The sequence below is a fragment of the Anomaloglossus baeobatrachus genome, chromosome 5 (assembly GCF_048569485.1).
Source record: "Anomaloglossus baeobatrachus isolate aAnoBae1 chromosome 5, aAnoBae1.hap1, whole genome shotgun sequence".
NCBI lineage: Eukaryota > Metazoa > Chordata > Amphibia > Anura > Aromobatidae > Anomaloglossus > Anomaloglossus baeobatrachus.
Window position 1 is genome coordinate 594,141,557 of NC_134357.1, and position 19,047 is coordinate 594,160,603.

The 19,047-nt window shown below is 50.0% G+C and overlaps 1 protein-coding gene across 1 annotated transcript in view; it reads right to left on the minus strand.

The window, feature by feature from the left end:
- Nucleotides 1-294: 294 nt before the first annotated feature.
- The window catches only part of LOC142312522 (myosin-3-like), an 85,920-nt gene continuing 67,167 nt past the window's right edge, over nt 295-19,047 (minus strand). The window contains exons 23-41 of the mRNA XM_075351490.1: nt 16,054-16,296; nt 15,777-15,953; nt 15,465-15,610; nt 13,982-14,072; nt 11,678-12,067; nt 11,410-11,536; nt 8,235-8,353; nt 7,946-8,142; nt 7,462-7,645; nt 5,171-5,336; nt 4,970-5,094; nt 4,539-4,847; nt 4,041-4,244; nt 3,766-3,891; nt 3,517-3,687; nt 3,267-3,371; nt 3,102-3,197; nt 2,825-2,962; nt 295-803 (exon numbers count right to left, since the gene is read on the minus strand). Of these exons, the coding sequence (XP_075207605.1) occupies nt 780-803; nt 2,825-2,962; nt 3,102-3,197; nt 3,267-3,371; nt 3,517-3,687; nt 3,766-3,891; nt 4,041-4,244; nt 4,539-4,847; nt 4,970-5,094; nt 5,171-5,336; nt 7,462-7,645; nt 7,946-8,142; nt 8,235-8,353; nt 11,410-11,536; nt 11,678-12,067; nt 13,982-14,072; nt 15,465-15,610; nt 15,777-15,953; nt 16,054-16,296 (3,138 nt within the window). The 3' untranslated portion in view covers nt 295-779. The remainder of the gene's footprint in view (nt 804-2,824; nt 2,963-3,101; nt 3,198-3,266; nt 3,372-3,516; nt 3,688-3,765; nt 3,892-4,040; nt 4,245-4,538; nt 4,848-4,969; nt 5,095-5,170; nt 5,337-7,461; nt 7,646-7,945; nt 8,143-8,234; nt 8,354-11,409; nt 11,537-11,677; nt 12,068-13,981; nt 14,073-15,464; nt 15,611-15,776; nt 15,954-16,053; nt 16,297-19,047) is intronic.

The window sequence follows — 19,047 nt, forward strand, 5'->3', positions numbered from 1 at the left end:
CAAGAAACAAGCACCAGAGCATTTAAGTGCTCGCTCATCTAGTTGCTATAGGGCACATGACACATAAGAGCTGGAATGTGATTGGTTGCTTGGGGCAGAGGAGCCACAAGAGCTGACGTGATTGGCTGTTCTAGGTGACAGTCTTCTGACACATCTTCCTGCATCCTCCCACAGCTCTCTGGTGCCCTCTGGTGGCCGGATGTATAAATGACCCCAGATTTCACAGAAACTTCTATGGAAGGATTTAGCTCCTGTGTAGAACTGATGATGACGTGATTAAGGAGCCACAACCAGTGTTTCTAGATTTCATTTATTTTTACAGGACTGATCTGTACAGACGCAGCAGGAGAGGCGACTACACGGCGGGCCCGGATTAGTTAGCGGCAGCAGACCGAACATTACGTCAAGATGCAGGGGCATTATGGGTATTAGGCAGCGGCGGTCAGAGCAGCCCCTTCTCTGGAGCACAGCGCTGCAGAAGTTGTCATTCTCCAGGTGGCGGATGAGTGCGGCTTTACGTAACTCACGATTCCTTCGGTCGCTTGACATTTACCCGAGATTTCTACTGCCATATGAAGATGGCGGCACAAGTCACGGCCACACCCCGATAACCGCCATTTCCACGCCCCGCTTCTGACAAGAGTCGCTGTAGATGATACATTTCAGTCCTGTGTATGTGGTCAGCAGCTTCCAGGGTAACACATTACGTGCAGCTCGCCTCCACTGCCTCCACCGCCTCCGCCGCCTCCGCTGCCTCCGCCATCTTCACCTGCCAGGACTTATTCCTGCGTCGTCATAAAAACCTAAAACACAAAAAGTTAATGTACCAAAAAGCAGCTGCCCAAGTGCTCCAGTCACATCCAAAGCTGCATTCATAAAACCCATACTCTAGTCACATCCGGAGCGGCATTCATAAAGCCCATACTCCAGTCACATCCGGAGCGGCATTCATAAAGTCCATACTCCAGTCACATCCAGAGCTGGATTCATAAAGCACATACTCCGGTCACATCCAGAGCTGCATTCATAAAGCCCATACTCCGGTCACATCCAGAGCTGCATTCAGAAAGCACATACTCCGGTCACATCTAGAGCTGCATTCATAAAGTCCATACCCCAGTGACATCCAGAGCTGCATTCATAAAGCCCATACTCCAGTCACATCAGGAGCTGCATTCATAAAGCACATATTCCAGTCACAGCCACAGCTGCATTCATATATTATATCCTCCAGAGCTGCATTCATATGTTGTGTCCTTCATTCACAGCCAGAGATGAGTTCATATATCATATCCTCCAGTCACATCCGGAGCTGCATTTATAACGCCCATACTTCAATCACAGCCAGAGCTGCTTCCAGTCACAGCCAGAGCTGCATTAATTTCTCATATACTCCAGTAACAGCAAAAGATGAGTTCATAAATCATATCCTCCAATCACAGCTAGAGCTGCGTGCACAATTTTTAGACTCCAGTCTCAAGATCTCCTATTCCATTTTTTCCAACCCTGTCACATCCCAGCAGCAGCTCAAGTGTTAAACTGTTTCTACATCCAGAGCTGCATTCAGTATTTATACCCCAGCCCCTTCCAAATCTTCCTTTACAGTTGTGTACTCCACTCACATTCAAAGCTGCAGTCACACTTTATTTGATATTGACAATAATGAGCAGCAGTTTTATTTCCATGATGAAGTCTACGCCCCACTATTTGCTGTGGATGAAGTCTGGCGGTATTATGGCACAGCAATGGGTCCCTTCACCTCTCGGCCCCTGTCACCTGTAGGTAAAGGCACCATATAGGCCGACATGCTAGAGAACTGCCTATGGTAGATCGGGGCTGAGCATTGTCCTTATGTCAATAGGGTATTCCCCACACATGAGGAATCTGCTTTGTCAGAAACAAAATAAAGCTCACCCCTGAGGAACCTGCCTTGCCGGTTATACAATAAACTCCGCCCCTGAGGAACCTGCCTTGCCGGTTATACAATAAACTCCGCCCCTGAGGAACCTGCCATTACTGTAACACAAGAAAAACCGCTAAGGACCCTGCCTTATCAGTAATAGAATAACCCTGCCCCTGAGGAACCTGCCTTATCAGTAATAGAATAACCCTGCCCCTGAGGAACCTGCCTTATCAGTAATAGAATAAACACCGCTCCTGCAGAACCTGCCTTATCTGTAATACAATAAATGCTGCTCCTGAGGAACCTGCCTTATCTGTAATACAATAAACCCCGCTCCTGAGGAACCTGCCTTGTCGGTAATACAATAAACCTTGCTCCTGAAGAACCTGCCTTATTGGTTATATAATAAACCTCACTCCTGAGGAACCTGCCTTATCAGTAATAAAATAACCCTGCCCCTGAGGAACCTGCCTTATCAGTAATAGAATAACCCTGCCCCTGAGGAACCTGCCTTATCAGTAATAAAATAACCCTGCCCCTGAGGAAATTGCCTTATCTGTAATACAATAAATGCTGCTCCTGAGGAACCTGCCTTATCGGTAATACAAAACACCCCGCTCCTGAGGAACCTGCCTTATCGGTAATACAATAATCTCCGCCCCTGAGGAACCTGCCTTGTCTGTAATACAATAAAACCTGCTCCTGAGGAACCTCCATTATCGGTAATACAATAAAACCTGCCCCTGAGGAACCTCCGTGATCGGTAATACAATAATCTCTGCCCCTGAGGAACCTCCGTGATCAGTAATACAATAATCTCCACCCCTGAGGAACCTCCATTATCAGTAATACAATAAACCCTAACCCCTGAGAAACTTACTTTGATTTTAATTGGGGAAATTCAGTCCCTTGGGAACCTACCTTGGTGGTGATGGTTTCCCGAGTTTTCAGGCGCATCTTGTTGACTTGGCATTCGGCAATGTCCGCCCGCTCCTCGGCCTCCTCCAGTTCATGCTGAACCCTCCTGCACTTTGACATGTGGGTGTTTGAATGTTCTTCCTGTACAAGAGACATGAGTGCGCTAATCAGTGGCGTCTGTGATGAGTGACACATAGTGACGATCCTGAAATATGCCATTATTATATGCTGCAGTCACATCCAGAGCTGCGCTCTCCTCCACTCCTCTGCTGGCACTCACCGCCTCCTCCGTCAGCCTCTTGTAGGACTTCACTTTCATCTGCAGCTTGTCCACCAGATCCTGCAGCCGCAGATTATTCTTCTTATCCTCCTCAGCCTGCAATAAAGGGAAGGGTAACGAGACGTCCTGCAGAGGAATCCACCGGATCCCCGGATAGCCTCTTACCTGGAACGTGAGTTCCTTCACCCGTCTCTCAAACTTCCGAATGCCCTTAATCACGTCTGCACTTCTCTTCTGCTCCAGATCCAGCTCAACCTCCAGCTCCCTGACCTGTGTGCCAAACACGGGTATGAGGACGGGACTGTGCACAAACCGCCACAGGGGGCAGTATTATAGCAGTTATATTCCTGCATATAGGGGCGGTATTCTAGTAGTTATATCCTTCTACGTCCTATCCTGTTTGCCCGGTTCTTACTCTGGCCTCGAGCTTCTGCAGTTGTTTCCTGCCACCCTTTATTGCCAGCTGTTCGGCTTCCTCCAGACGCAGCTGTAGATCCTTCACAGTCTGATCCAGATTCTTCCTCATCCTCTCGAGGTGAGCGCTGGTATCTTGCTCCTTCTTCAGTTCCTCGGCCATCATGGCTGCCTGAAAATAAGAAAGCACGAGTTTCCCTGAGGCGATCAGTGATTATGGATAGGAGTATAAGTGTCAAGCGAGTCTCACATCAGTGATGGCTTTCTTGGCTTTCTCCTCGGCGTTCATGGCCTCCTTGGTCACATCCTCAATGTCTCCTTGAAGCTGTGAGACGTCGCTCTCCAGCTTCTTCTTTATGCTGATGAGACTCGTGTTCTGGTAAAAAGAGAAGTATCTTCTGAAAACCAGAGGCCATCATGGTCACTACTTGCCAATTAGAAGGCCTGAGGCAGGATGATCTGGAGGTCGTCAGTAGTGGGCATCACCAGGAACCATCTTGAGATATGTGGAAATCAGTCCCTTACCTGGGAGTGGAGGAGCTGAACTCGCTCGGTGGTGTCTATTAGCTCCTGTTCCACCACCTTCCTGGACCTCTCGGTCTGTTCTAGGGAAGTCCTCAGCTCCTCGATCTCCACCACCAAAAGGCTGTTTCTACGTTCAACAAGGGAAAACTGCTCCTTGAGCTCTTCCTGACCGCGCAGAGCATCATCAAGGTGGATCTGAGTGTCCTAGCAGGAGAGAGATCATCCGAGAGTTACTGAGAAAAGGGCAGAAATATCCACCAGACATGGTACTTTATGGCTTTCAGTGACAAACCAAGAAGTCTCCATTGCGTTTTTATGACCAAACTTTGAGGAACTGGACTTATTCGCAAAGGTCTACCATCCACCAGAAGAGAGGACTACACTATAGTGACTATTTCATACTGCTCTGAGGACGACACAATGGTCACCACTGATGCTGAAGGCTTCACAGTAGCTTTGATCAGGTGGTCACCATCTTCCAACCCACAAGAGTCTCACCTTGAGTTGTCCTTGAACGTTTCTCAAGCATTTCTGAGCTTCTGCTGCGATGCGGTGAGAATAGCTGAGCTGTATCTCCATCTCATTGAGGTCACCCTCCATCTTCTTCCTAATCTTGATGGCCTCGTTTCTGCTCCTGATCTCAGAATCCAGAGTCGCCTGCATGGTCTCAAATGTCCTCTGGTAGTTCCTCTTCATCTGGTCGATCTCCTCGTCTTTCTCTGCCACCCTGCGCTCGATGTCAGCCCTGACTTGGGTCAGTTCCAGCTGGATGCGGAGGATCTTGGCCTCTTCATGCTCCAGAGTCGCCTTTAGGTAGAAAACAGGGGACCAGTAATATGATAGGTCCATGGATGAAGTAGAAGGACATCACCGCCCCCTGCCTGTAGGACTCGGGTAGAGCTGCGTGAGCTGATGTACGGGCGAGTTACCTCCGCTTCCTCCAGTGATGCCTGCATTTCGCTCTTCTCCATCTCCACCTGCTTCTTGGACTTCTCCAGCTCATAAATGGTCTTACTGCTCTCGGCCACCTGCTCCGTGAGGTCCGTGATCTCCTCTGTAACACACAGCAGGTTATTTCCCACGATTCCCGATGTTTGAGGCTGCTCATGCTCGGGTGCGGCGGGACTCACGCTGCAGGTTCTTGTTTTCCCTCCTTATCGTCTCCAGACTGTCCAGGGTCTCCTCGTAGGCGTTCTTCATCTTGAAGAGCTCCGTGCTCAGAGATCGCGATTCTTTCATAGAAGATTCCAGTTCAGACTGAGATTCCTCGTATTTCTGCCGCCATTCTACCAGGATCTAACGTGGGAAAATTAAAACCAAAAATCAAATCTCAGAGCTCTGACTTATTATCTCAGAGTTATGACTTACTATCACCGATCCTGACTTTGTATATGATATCTCAGAGCTAAGGGTTATTATCTCAGATTCTGATCTCATATCTGACCTCAGATCATAATTTCCTATCTGATGTTATCTCAGATCATGACATATTGGATATTAGCTCTGACTTATTATCTCAGATCCTGGCCTGATATATTATCTCAGCTACCTGACTTATTATCTCAGATCATAAGCTCATATGTGATATATCAGACCCTAACCACATATCTGATATTATCTCACAGATTTATTATCTCAGATCCTGGCCTGATATCTGATATTATCTCAGCTACCTGACTTATTATCTCAGATCATAAGCTCATATGTGATATATCAGACCCTAACCACATATCTGATACTATCTCACAGATTTATTATCTCAGATCTCAACCGGATATCAGATTTTGTCTTAGCTATCTGATCTATTATCAGAGATCCTGATCTGATATCGCAGGTCTCTGCCTTATTATCTCAGATCATAAGCTCTTATCTGATTACATTTCAAATCCTGACCACATATCTGATACTATCTCACAGATTTATTATCTCAGATCTCGACTTCATATCAGATATTATCTTAAAGCCCTGACTTATTTGCTCAGTTCCTTAACTTTTATCTGATGTTATCTCAGAGCTCTGACTTATTATCTCAAATGCTGTCTTTATTTGATATTATATCAGAACCTTGGCTTACCTAAGATCTGGACCTTTAATGTGATATTATCTCAAAGCCCTGACCATTTTTTCTCAGACTTAGATTAAAGGTCTTTACCTGAGATTATATTATCTCAGATCCTAACCTCAACTCTGATATTAGCTAAGAGCCCTGATATATTATCTCAAATCCTTACTACATATATATTATATCAGAGCCCTGATTTATTATCTCAGATTTAGACCTGACATCTGATGTTGTCTTCGATCCCTACCTCATATTTTATAATATCTCAGTGCTCTGGCTTATTATCTCAGATCCTGATCACATATCAGATATTATTTCAGATCCTCCCCTCATACCTATTATATCAGTGCCCTAACTTATTATCTCAGATCTTGATCACGTCATATTATCACAGATCCTCACCTTATACGTATTATCTCAGTGCCCTGACTTATTATCTCAGATCCTGACCACATATAAGACACTATTTTAGATCCTCATCTCATACTTATTATCTCAGGGTCCTGACTTATTATCTCAGATCCTGATTACATATCATATCTTAGATCCTCACCTTATATGTATTATCTCAGGGTCCTGACTTATTATCTCAGATCCTGATTACATATCATATCTTAGATCCTCACCTCATACTTTTTATCTCAGAGTCCTGACTTATTATCTCAGATCCTGACCACATATAAGATACTTATTTCAGATCCTCACCTCATACTTATTATCTCAGTGCTCTGACTTATTAGCTCAGATCCTGATTACATATCATATCTTAGATCCTCACCTCATACTTTTTATCTCAGGGTCCTGACTTATTATCTCAGATCCTGACCACATATAAGATACTTATTTCAGATCCTCACCTCATACTTATTATCTCAGTGCTCTAATTATCTCAGATCTTGATCACGTATCATATAGTGTCTCAGATCCTCACCTCATACCTTTTACCTCAGTGCTCTGACTTATTATCTCAGATCCTGACCACATACCTATATCAGTGCTCTAACTTATTATCTCAGATCCTGATCATATAGTGTCTCAGATCCTCACCTCATAGTTATTATCTCAGTGCCCTGACTTATTAGCTCAGATCTTGGCTTTTTTTCTCATTTATCTCAGCGCTCACAATTATTTTTGAAGGATCCTGACCTGTTATATACGATCCTTGGCATCTGAGATATTATCTCAGTGCTCTGACTTATTATCTCAGATCCTGACCACATATAAGATACTTATTTCAGATCCTCACCTCATACCAGTGCTCTAATTATCTCAGTGCTCTGACTTATTATCTCACATTGGTTTGTTATCTTTGGGCATGGTGTTGTGTGATGTGAAGTAGACATTTACGCATCCTATTACCTTGTCAAAGCTCTTCTGCTTCTTGTCGAGAGCCGTGGCTAGCGCGTTTGCCCTCTGCACATCAATCATTAGGTCCTCCACCTCGGCTTGCAGCCTCTGCTTAGTCTTCTCCATGGAGGCGCACTTAGCATTTACAGCCTCGATGTGCTCCTCTGCCTCCTGGAGGCGCTGAGCCAACTTTTTCCTGCGGTGGAGAAGCAGTAATCACTCTGGTCTATACTGACTGTATATTGCAAGTCACACTACATTACCTCTAATACATTGGATTATGCTGCTCTAACTGCAGAAACTCCCTCCCAGGACCCTACATACATATATCAGTTAACACAACCCACGCTCAGCCTGGAAATCTTTACATTAGAGGTGGAAGTGATGTCCTCTCCTTCAGACTCATATCGTAGTAAGTTATAATGCTCTAACTGTAGAGACTCCCACCAGAATGTAGATTTTCCTTTCCACCCGTTTATACATATATAGTATTTACTTGGCATCTTCCAGCTCCTCAGTGCGTTGAATGGCATCAGTCTCGTATTTTGTCCTCCATTGCGCCACTTCTCCATTGGTCTTTGACAGGACTCTCTGCAGCTCAGACTTGGACTCCTGCTCCTCCTCGTACTGCTCCCTCAGGAGGTCACAATCATGTCGAGAGGACTGCAGGCCGTGAGCCAGGGCATTCTTGGACTGGTTATAGGGAGACGATAGGGGAAGGTTGGGAATCAGACATGTTTCGTGGCCTAGAGAAGACCCACAGTTCCTGGTCTCCATCATCTCACCTTCACTTCTTCCTCCAGACTTCTCTTCATCTCCTCGATCTGCTGGATGAACACCTGCTTAGATCTGGACAGCTGAGACACCAGAGACTCCTTCTCTTCCAGATGTCGGGACAGCTCGCCTGAAATCAAACGCATGATGTAAAATACCAGAGGTCTCCACCACTAAACCACGGAGAAATGTTCTCCACACCCAAACCAGTGAGAAATGTTCTCCACCCCCAAACCAGGGAGAAACGTTCTCCACCCCCAAATCAGGGAGAAACGTTCTCCACCCCCAAACCAGGGAGAAACGTTCTCCACACCCAAACCAGGAAGAAACATTCTCCAACCTCAAACCAGGGAGAAACGTTCTCCACCCCCAAACCAGGGAGAAATGTTCTCCACACCCAAACCAGGAAGAAACATTCTCCAACCTCAAACCAGGGAGAAACGTTCTCCACCCCCAAACCAGGGAGAAACGTTCTCCACCCCCAAACCAGGGAGAAATGTTCTCCACACCCAAACCAGGAAGAAACATTCTCCAACCTCAAACCAGGGAGAAACGTTCTCCACATCCAAACCACCGAGAAACATTCTCCACCCCCAAACCACGGAGAAACGTTCTCCACCCCCAAGCCAGGGAGAAACATTCTCCACCCTCAAACCATGGAGAAACGTTCTCCACACCCAAACCAGGGAGAAACGTTCTCCACCCCCAAACCAGGAAGAAACGTTCTCCACATCCAAACCACCGAGAAACATTCTCCACCCCCAAACCACGGAGAAACGTTCTCCACCCCCAAACCAGGGAGAAACATTCTCCACCCTCAAACCATGGAGAAACGTTCTCCACACCCAAACCAGGGAGAAACGTTCTCCACCCCCAAACCAGGAAGAAACGTTCTCCGCATCCAAACCACCGAGAAACATTCTGCACCCCCAAACCATGGAGAAACGTTCTCCACCCCCAAACCATGGAGAAATGTTCTCCACCCCCAAACCAGGGAGAAACGTTCTCCACACCCAAACCAGGAAGAAACATTCTCCAACCTCAAACCAGGGAGAAACGTTCTCCACCCCCAAACCAGGGAGAAACGTTCTCCACCCCCAAACCAGGGAGAAATGTTCTCCACACCCAAACCAGGAAGAAACATTCTCCAACCTCAAACCAGGGAGAAACGTTCTCCACATCCAAACCACCGAGAAACATTCTCCACCCCCAAACCACGGAGAAACGTTCTCCACCCCCAAACCAGGGAGAAACATTCTCCACCCTCAAACCATGGAGAAACGTTCTCCACCCCCAAACCAGGAAGAAACGTTCTCCACATCCAAACCACCGAGAAACATTCTCCACCCCCAAACCACGGAGAAACGTTCTCCACCCCCAAACCAGGGAGAAACATTCTCCACCCTCAAACCATGGAGAAACGTTCTCCACACCCAAACCAGGGAGAAACGTTCTCCACCCCCAAACCAGGAAGAAACGTTCTCCACATCCAAACCACCGAGAAACATTCTGCACCCCCAAACCATGGAGAAACGTTCTCCACCCCCAAACCATGGAGAAATGTTCTCCACCCTCAAACCATGGAGAAATGTTCTCCACCCTCAAACCATGGAGAAACGTTCTCCACCCCCAAACAACGGAGAAACGTTCTCCACACCCAAACTAGAGAAAAACGTTCTCCATACCCAAACCACGGAGAAACGTTCTCCACACCCAAACCACGGAGAAACGTTTTCCACACCCAAACCACAGAAAAACGTTCTCCACACCCAAACCACGGAGAAACATTATCCACACCCAAAAGCAATCTCTAGATGTTTCATAAATACACAGCATGAAAAAGGGGTCACATCCATAACTCGGGACCACCTTAATGGAGAACCCACCACCATGAGCCTGAGCCCACTTCCATATGCCTGAGTCCTTTTCCATATGCCTTAGCCCTCCTGCATAAGTCTGAGCCCACCCACATAAGCCTGAGCCCTCCACCATAATGCTGAGAAGAACACCAAACACCTGAGCCCACCATCAAATGCCTGAGCCCACCTCTATAAGCCTGAGCCAAACTGTATCATAATACTGAGTGCTTCACCACAATGCTGAGCCCACCAGCACAATCCTTAGTCCACTTCCATAAGCCTGAGTCCACCTCCATAAGCCTGAGCCCACCTCTGTAAGTCTGAGGCCAACTGTATACTGCTGAGCCCACTGCAATACGCTTGAGCACTACTACCAGAAGCCTAAGCCCAGCTCCACCCTAATACTGATCCCACCACAGTAACAGTGAGCCCTTCACCACAATGAAGACTACCATACTGCTGAGCCCACCTTCATACTGCTGAGCCCACCTTCAAAAGCCTGAGCCCACCACCATAAAGCTAAGTCCAGCATCACAAGCCTGAGCCCTCTTCCATAAGCCTGAGTTTACCACCACAAGCCTGAGCCTACCACCATAGTACTGAGTCCTTCACCACAATGCTGAGCCCACCACCAGAAGCCTGAGCCCAGCTCTACCATAAAACTGACCCCACCACAATAACAATGAACTATCCACCACAATGAAGACCACCATAAGCCTGAGCTCACCTTTGAAAGCCGGAGACCACCACCATAAACCTGAGCCCACCTCCATAAGCCTAAGATCACCATCACAAGCCTGAGCTCACCACCACAAGCCTGAGTCCATCACCACAAGCCTGATGCCACTACCATATTACTGAGCCCTTCACCACAATGCTAAGCCCAACACCACAAGTCTGAGCCCACCACCTACAAGCCTGAGCCACCCTCCATAAGCATGAGCCCACCATCAAATCCCTGAGCCCAGAACTATAAGCTAGGGTCACACGATGCTCCTCAGAGACTTCTATGAAGGGATTTTTACATCAATAATGTCCCTCATACACGTTGTGCTGGGGGCCATTCCCATAAAACTCGTGGGCCTTCCAAGCTCAAAGCCTCCACTGCTGTGATCTTTTCTGTAGTTCCCCTTTATATACATTTGACCCCACATTCACCATCTTCTGGCCACTTGTATCTAATTTTACAACCAATATGGCTGACTGGACCAAAAATAACACCAGGAGGGACTTAATAAACATGTCCTCCTGACAACGAGAAGAACACTGTCCACCATGGGGTGCACAGAGCTCCCCCGGTGGCTCGACACGCGGCTCGTGTTTTCACCTGTCTCGGTTTGCAGTCGGGCCTTGTGCACGGTGAGCTCCAGCACCGTACGCTGGTTCTCCTCCGTCTTGACCTTGAACTCGCTCAGGTGGTCCTCCAGTGTGCGGCAGATCTTCTCCAGGTTCACCTGGGCATTCACACAAGAACAGACATCAGTGGTGAATATTCGGGTAACTCAGAGCGAATAGTTTTAACCATTTTCAAGATCTCTGCTTCATGTCAGTGAATGGAAACAGTATGGTGGCTACCAGCCCTGCACCTTCCTGACCTTGGACTTGGTCATGGACTCCAGGTTGCTGGTGATGTCATCGATCTCCATTCTCATCTCGCTCTTCTCCTTTTCCAGCTTCTGCTTCACTCGCTGCAGGCTGTCCACCTGCTCGCTGTACTCGGCTCCGAAGTCGGCGTGCTTCTTGCGCAGAGCGGCCACCGTGGCCTCGTGCTGCAGAGAGATTTCCTCCAGGTCTCGCCGCATCTTCTGGAATTCTGACTCCCGCTTCTTGTTGAGCTCAATCTGGGACGCGGTCGCCCCTCCGGCCTCCTCCAGCCGCTCACTGATCTCCTCCAGTTCCCGGGACAGCTCAGATCGCTGCTTCTCTGCCTTCACCCGCGTCACCTTCTCAGCTTGAATTTCTTCCTCCAGTTCTTCAATACGAGACTAAGTGTAAAATGAAGGAGAAGGGTCAAAAACAACAGCACGGCGATACAAATAATCCCTTTAAATGCACTGGAACAGATCATTCTGTACAGTAAGTGCAGCCCCAAAGGGTGGACGGGCCCCTGTAAGACCCAGGAGATGAAGCAGATGTGTCCTGTGTAACTGATGTATGTGTGATATGTGACATGTGTGTGAACAGTGTATGTGTGGTGTCCCATGTTTGACCGGTGTATGTGTGATATATGTCCTGTGTGACCAGTGTATGTGTGATATGTGTCCTGTGTGTGACTGGTGTACGTGTGATATGTGTCCTGTGTGACCAGTGTATGTGTGATATGTGTCCTGTGTACATGTGATATGTGTCCTGTGTGACCAGTGTATGTGTGATATGTGTCCTGTGTATGTGTGATATATGTCCTGTGTGACCAGTGTATGTGTGATATGTGTCCTGTGTGTGACTGGTGTACGTGTGATATGTGTCCTGTGTGACCAGTGTATGTGTGATATGTGTCCTGTGTATGTGTGATATGTGTCCTGTGTATGTGTGATATATGTCCTGTGTGACCAGTGTATGTGTGATATGTGTCCTGTGTGTGACTGGTGTACGTGTGATATGTGTCCTGTGTGACCAGTGTATGTGTGATATGTGTCCTGTGTATGTGTGATATGTGTCCTGTGTATGTGTGATATATGTCCTGTGTGACCAGTGTATGTGTGATATGTGTCCTGTGTGTGACTGGTGTACGTGTGATATGTGTCCTGTGTGACCAGTGTATGTGTGATATGTGTCCTGTGTACGTGTGATATGTGTCCTGTGTATGTGTGATATGTGTCCTGTGTGACCAGTGTATGTGTGATATGTGTCCTGTGTATGTGTGATATGTGTCCTGTGTATGTGTGATATGTGTCCTGTGTGTGACCAGTGTATGTGTGATATGTGTCCTGTGTGTGACTGGTGTACGTGTGATATGTGTCCTGTGTGACCAGTGTATGTGTGATATGTGTCCTGTGTACGTGTGATATGTGTCCTGTGTGACCAGTGTATGTGTGATATGTGTCCTGTGTATGTGCGATGTGACTTGTGTATGTGTCCTATGTGTCTAGTGTGTGGCCTGTGAATGTGTGATATGTGATCTGTGTATGTATGATATGTGTCCTTGGTTGTGATCTGTGTATGTGATATGTGTCCTGTGTGTGATTTGTGCATGTGTGATACGAAATCTGTGTATGTGTGATACGTATTTTAAATATCTCAAAAGACTGACCCCCACATCCAACAGGTGTGAACAGGTGCTAGCTGAAAAACACATTATAACTAAAAAACACATTATAACTACAAAGCATATACAGCTGTACACTAAAATGCTAACAATGAATAAGGGAACAGTTCCCTTATTCATTGTTAGCATTATAGTGTGCAGCTGTATATCTTTTGTAGCTATTATTTGTGATATGTGTCCTGTGTGTGACTTGTGTATGTGTGATATGTGACCTGTGTATGTGTGATATGTAACCTGTGGGTGACTTGAGATATGTGACCTGTGTATGTGATGTTACTTGGGTATGTGTTATATGTGGCACGGTGGCTCAGTGGTTAGCGCTGCAGCCTTGCAGCGCTGGGGTCCTCGGTTCAAAATCCCACCAAGGACAACATCTGCAAGGAGTATGTTCTCCCCTTGTTTGCGTGGGTTTCCTCTCACACTCCGAAGACATACAGTTAGGGACTCTAGATTGTGAGCCTCAATGGGGACAGTGTTGCCAATGTAAGTAAAGCGCTGTGGAATTAATAGCGCTATATAAATGAATAAATATTACTATATTATTATTATGTGTCCTGTGCGTTACCTTAGTATGTGTGATATGTGTCTTGGGTGACTTGTCTATGTGTGATATGTGTAGTGATGTCATTTGCACCTGCAGCTCTTTGATCTTTTTCTGATGTTGGCTCCCCAGGACTTGCTCATCTCCGATCCGACTCAGCAGTTGACTGATCTCGAAATCTTTCCTGTGAATAGACGGAAGAACCGTGATACTTCCACTGTTACATTGTAACAAACCCTCAGGACAATAAAGTGAGTCTTTAGATGAAGAGTGATTATGATGGAGCAATGTATGGAGTGACTCTGGGCGACTCCCTGCATTGCCCAGAAGGAGCCGCCTTGTCTGACACTTCTCCTGTAAGTGTTCCCCAGCTCCTCCTGGAAGTGTTCCCCAGCTTCTCCTGTAAGTGTTCCCCAGCTCCTCCTGTAAGTGTTCCCCAGCTCCTCCTGGAAGTGTTCCCCAGCTCCTCCTGGAAGTGTTCCCCAGCTCCTCCTGGAAGTGTTCCCCAGCTCCTCCTGTAAGTGTTCCCCAGCTCCTCCTGTAAGTGTTCCCAGCTTCTCCTGTAAGTGTTCCCCAGCTCCTCCTGTAAGTGTTCCCCAGCTCCTCCTGTAAGTGTTCCCCAGCTCCTCCTGTAAGTGTTCCCCAGCTCCTCCTGTAAGTGTTCCCCAGCTCCTCCTGTAAGTGTTCCCAGCTTCTCCTGAAAGTATTCCCCAGCTCCTCCTGTAAGTGTTCCCCAGCTCCTCCTGTAAGTGTTCCCCAGCTCCTCCTGTAAGTGTTCCCCAGCTTCTCCTGGAAGTGTTCCCCAGCTCCTCCTGGAAGTGTTCCCCAGCTCCTCCTGTAAGTGTTCCCCAGCTCCTCCTGGAAGTGTTCCCCAGCTCCTCCTGAAAGTGTTCCCCAGCTTCTCCTGGAAGTGTTCCCCAGCTCCTCCTGGAAGTGTTCCCCAGCTTCTCCTGTAAGTGTTCCCCAGCTTCTCCTGTAAGTGTTCCCCAGCTTCTCCTGTAAGTGTTCCCCAGCTCCTCCTGTAAGTGTTCCCCAGCTCCTCCTGGAAGTGTTCCCCAGCTTCTCCTGTAAGTGTTCCCCAGCTTCTCCTGTAAGTGTTCCCCAGCTCCTCCTGGAAGTGTTCCCCAGCTCCTCCTGGAAGTGTTCCCCAGCTTCTCCTGTAAGTGTTCCCCAGCTCCTCCTGTAAGTGTTCTCCAGCTCCTTCTGTAAGTGTTCCCCAGCTTCTCCTGTAAGTGTTCCCCAGCTCCTCCTGTAAGTGTTCCCCAGCTCCTCCTGTAAGTGTTCCCCAGCTCCTCCTGGAAGTGTTCCCCAGCTCCTCCTGAAAGTGTTCCCCAGCTCCTCCTGGAAGTGTTCCCCACCTCCTCCTGTAAGAGTTCCCCAGCTCCTCCTGTAAGTGTTCCCCAGCTTCTCCTGTAAGTGTTCCCCAGCTCCTCCTGTAAGTGTTCCCCAGCTCCTCCTGTAAGTGTTCCCCAGCTTCTCCTGTAAGTGTTCCCCAGCTCCTCCTGTAAGTGTTCCCCAGCTCCTCCTGGAAGTGTTCCCCAGCTCCTCCTGGAAGTGTTCCCCAGCTCCTCCGTACTTTTTAAGTTTCTCGTCCAGCTGCTGCTTGTCGTTCTCCAGTTCCATGATGGAGTCCTGGGCCAGCTTCAGGTCCCCTTCGAGCTTCCTTCTGGCCCGCTCATTATCCATCCGGGCTTTCTTCTCCTGCTCCAGTGAACCTTGCAGCTACAAGAAAGGGTTAAGAGATATAATTCATTCTGACCAGGCAGGAGTCACAAAACTAAAGGGTAACTCCTATATAGAGGCCACGCTCTACTGTAAAGAAGCCCCATGTCAGAGTCTGGTGGTGGTTGTGGTGCTATGGATCCGTACTCCTATCATCTGCTCTTACATCATCGATCTGCTGCTCCAGTTTGGTTTTCAGCTTGGTCAAGGCGTTGACCTTGTCTTCCTCAGCCTGTAGGTCATCCAGGGTCTGCTGATGGGCCTCCTGGAGGGCTTTCTTCTCCTTGGTCAGCTTGGCGATGGTGTCATCCAGGGCGGCCATCTCTTCGGTGAGGTTTTTAACCTATTACAGAAGAGGCCAGATGCACATGAGCGACTGCACACGACTCCGCGCCCCACACCTCTGACTCCGCGCCCTACACCTCTCCCCCGGAGGACCCTACCTTGTTCTCAGTGGCATGTCTCTCCTTCTCAACCTTGGCCAATGTCAACTCAAGGTCATCGATGTCCTTCTTCAGCTCGCAGCACTCGTCCTCTATTTTCCGCTTCTTGGCTGAAAGTTCGGCGTTTGACTCTTCCTCGTCCTCCAGCCTCTCGGTCAGCTCCTTGATTTTGGCCTCCAGTTGAATCTTACTCTTGATCAGCTGATCACATCGCTCCTCCGCATCCGTCAGGTTCTCGGTTTCCTTATGGTAAACGCAAAAGAGAAAAAATTATTAACGGCTACGATTAGAGCACCTCCAGAGGGCGCTGCAGACACATCCTCCTCCAGAGAGCGCTGCACACACATCCTCCTCCAGAGGGCGCTGCACACACATCCTCATCCAGAGGGCGCTGCACACACATCCTCCTCCAGAGGGAGCTGCACACACATCCTCCTCCAGAGGGCGCTGCACACACATCCTCCTCCAGAGGGCGCTGCACACACATCCTCCTCCAGAGGGCGCTGCACACACATCCTCCTCCAGAGGGCGCTGCACAAACATCCTCCTCCAGAGGGCGCTGCACACACATCCTCCTCCAGAGGGCGCTGCACACACATCCTCCTCCAGAGGGCGCTGCAGACACATCCTCCTCCAGAGGGCGCTGCAGACACATCCTCCTTCAGAGGGCGCTGCACACACATCCTCCTCCAGAGGGCGCTGCACACACATCCACCTCCAGAGGGCGCTGCACACACATCCTCCTCCAGAGGGCACTGCAGACACATCCTCCTCCAGAGGGCGCTGCACACACATCCTCCTACAGAGGGCGCTGCACACACATCCTCCTCCAGAGGGCGCTGCACACACATCCTCCTCCAGAGGGCGCTGCACACACATCCTCCTCCAGAGGGCGCTGCACACACATCCTCCTCCAGAGGGCGCTGCACACACATCCTCCTCCAGAGGGCGCTGCACACACATCCTCCTCCAGAGGGCGCTGCACACACATCCTCCTCCAGAGGGCGCTGCACACACATCCTCCTCCAGAGGGCTCTGCACACACATCCTCCTCCAGAGGGCGCTGCACACACATCCTCCTACAGAGGGCGCTGCACACACATCCTCCTCCAGAGGGCGCTGCACACACATCCTCCTCCAGAGGGCGCTGCACACACATCCTCCTCCAGAGGGCGCTGCACACACATCCTCCTCCAGAGGGCGCTGCACACACATCCTCCTCCAGAGGGCGCTGCACACACATCCTCCTCCAGAGGGCGCTGCACACACATCCTCCTCCAGAGGGCGCTGCACACACATCCTCCTTCAGAGGGCGCTGCACACACATCCTCCTCCAGAGGGCGCTGCACACACATCCACCTCCAGAGGGTGCTGCACACACATCCTCCTCCAGAGGGCACTGCAGACACATCCTCCTCCAGAGGGCGCTGCACACACATCCACCTCCAGAGGGCGCTGCACACACATCCTCCTCCAGAGGGCGCTGCAGACACATCCACCTCCAGAGGGCGCTGCACACACATCCACCTCCAGAGGGCGCTGCACACACATCCTCCTCCAGAGGGCGCTGCAGACACATTCTCCTCCAGAGGGCGCTGCACACACATCCTCCTCCAGAGGGCGCTGCACACACATCCTCCTCCAGAGGGCGCTGCAGACACATCCACCTCCAGAGGGCGCTGCACACACATCCTCCTCCAGAGGGCGCTGCACACACATCCTCCTCCAGAGGGCGCTGCACACACATCCTCCTCCAGAGGGCGCTGCACACACATCCTCCTCCAGAGGGCGCTGCACACACATCCTCCTCCAGAGGGCGCTGCACACACATCCTCCTCCAGAGGGCGCTGCACACACATCCTCCTCCAGAGGGCGCTGCACACACATCCTCCTCCAGAGGGCGCTGCAGACACATCCTCCTCCAGAAGGCGCTACACACACATCCTCCTCCAGAGGGCGCTGCAGACACATCCTCCTCCAGAGGGCGCTGCACACACATCCTCCTCCAGAGGGCGCTGCACACACATCCTCCTCCAGAGGGCACTGCAGACACATCCTCCTCCAGAGGGCGCTGCACACACATCCTCCTCCAGATGGCGCTACACACACATCCTCCTCCAGAGGGCGCTGCACACACATCCTCCTCCAGAGGGCGCTGCACACACATCCTCCTCCAGAGGGCGCTGCACACACATCCTCCTCCAGAGGGCGCTGCACACACATCCTCCTCCAGAGGGCGCTGCACACACATCCTCCTCCAGAGGGCGCTGCACACACATCCTCCTCCAGAGGGCGCTGCACACACGTCCTCCTCCAGAGGGCACTGCAGACACATCCTCCTCCAGAGGGCGCTGGACACACATCCTCCTCCAGAGGGCGCTGCACACACATCCTCCTCCAGATGGCGCTGCACACACATCCTCCTCCAGATGGCGCTGCACACACATCCTCCTCCAGAGGGCGCTGCACACACATCCTCCTCCAGAGGGCGCTGCACACACATCCTCCTCCAGAGGGCGCTGCACACACATCCTCCTCCAGAGAGAGCTGCACACACATCCTCCTCCAGAGGGCGCTGCACACACATCCTCCTCCAGAGGGCGCTGCACACACATCCTCCTCCAGAGGGCGCTGCACACACATCCTCCTCCAGAGGGCGCTGCACACACATCCTCCTCCAGAGGGCGCTGCACACACATCCTCCTCCAGAGGGCGCTGCACACACATCCTCCTCCAGAGGGCGCTGCACACACATTCTCCTCCAGAGGGCACTGCAGACACATCCTCCTCCAGAGGGCGCTGCACACACATCCTCCTCCAGAGGGCGCTGCACACACATCCTCCTCCAGAGGGCGCTGCACACACATCCTCCTCCAGAGGGCGCTGCACACACATCCTCCTCCAGAGGGCGCTGCACACACATCCTCCTCCAGAGGGCGCTGCACACACATCCTCCTCCAGAGGGCGCTGCAGACACATCCACCTCCAGAGAGC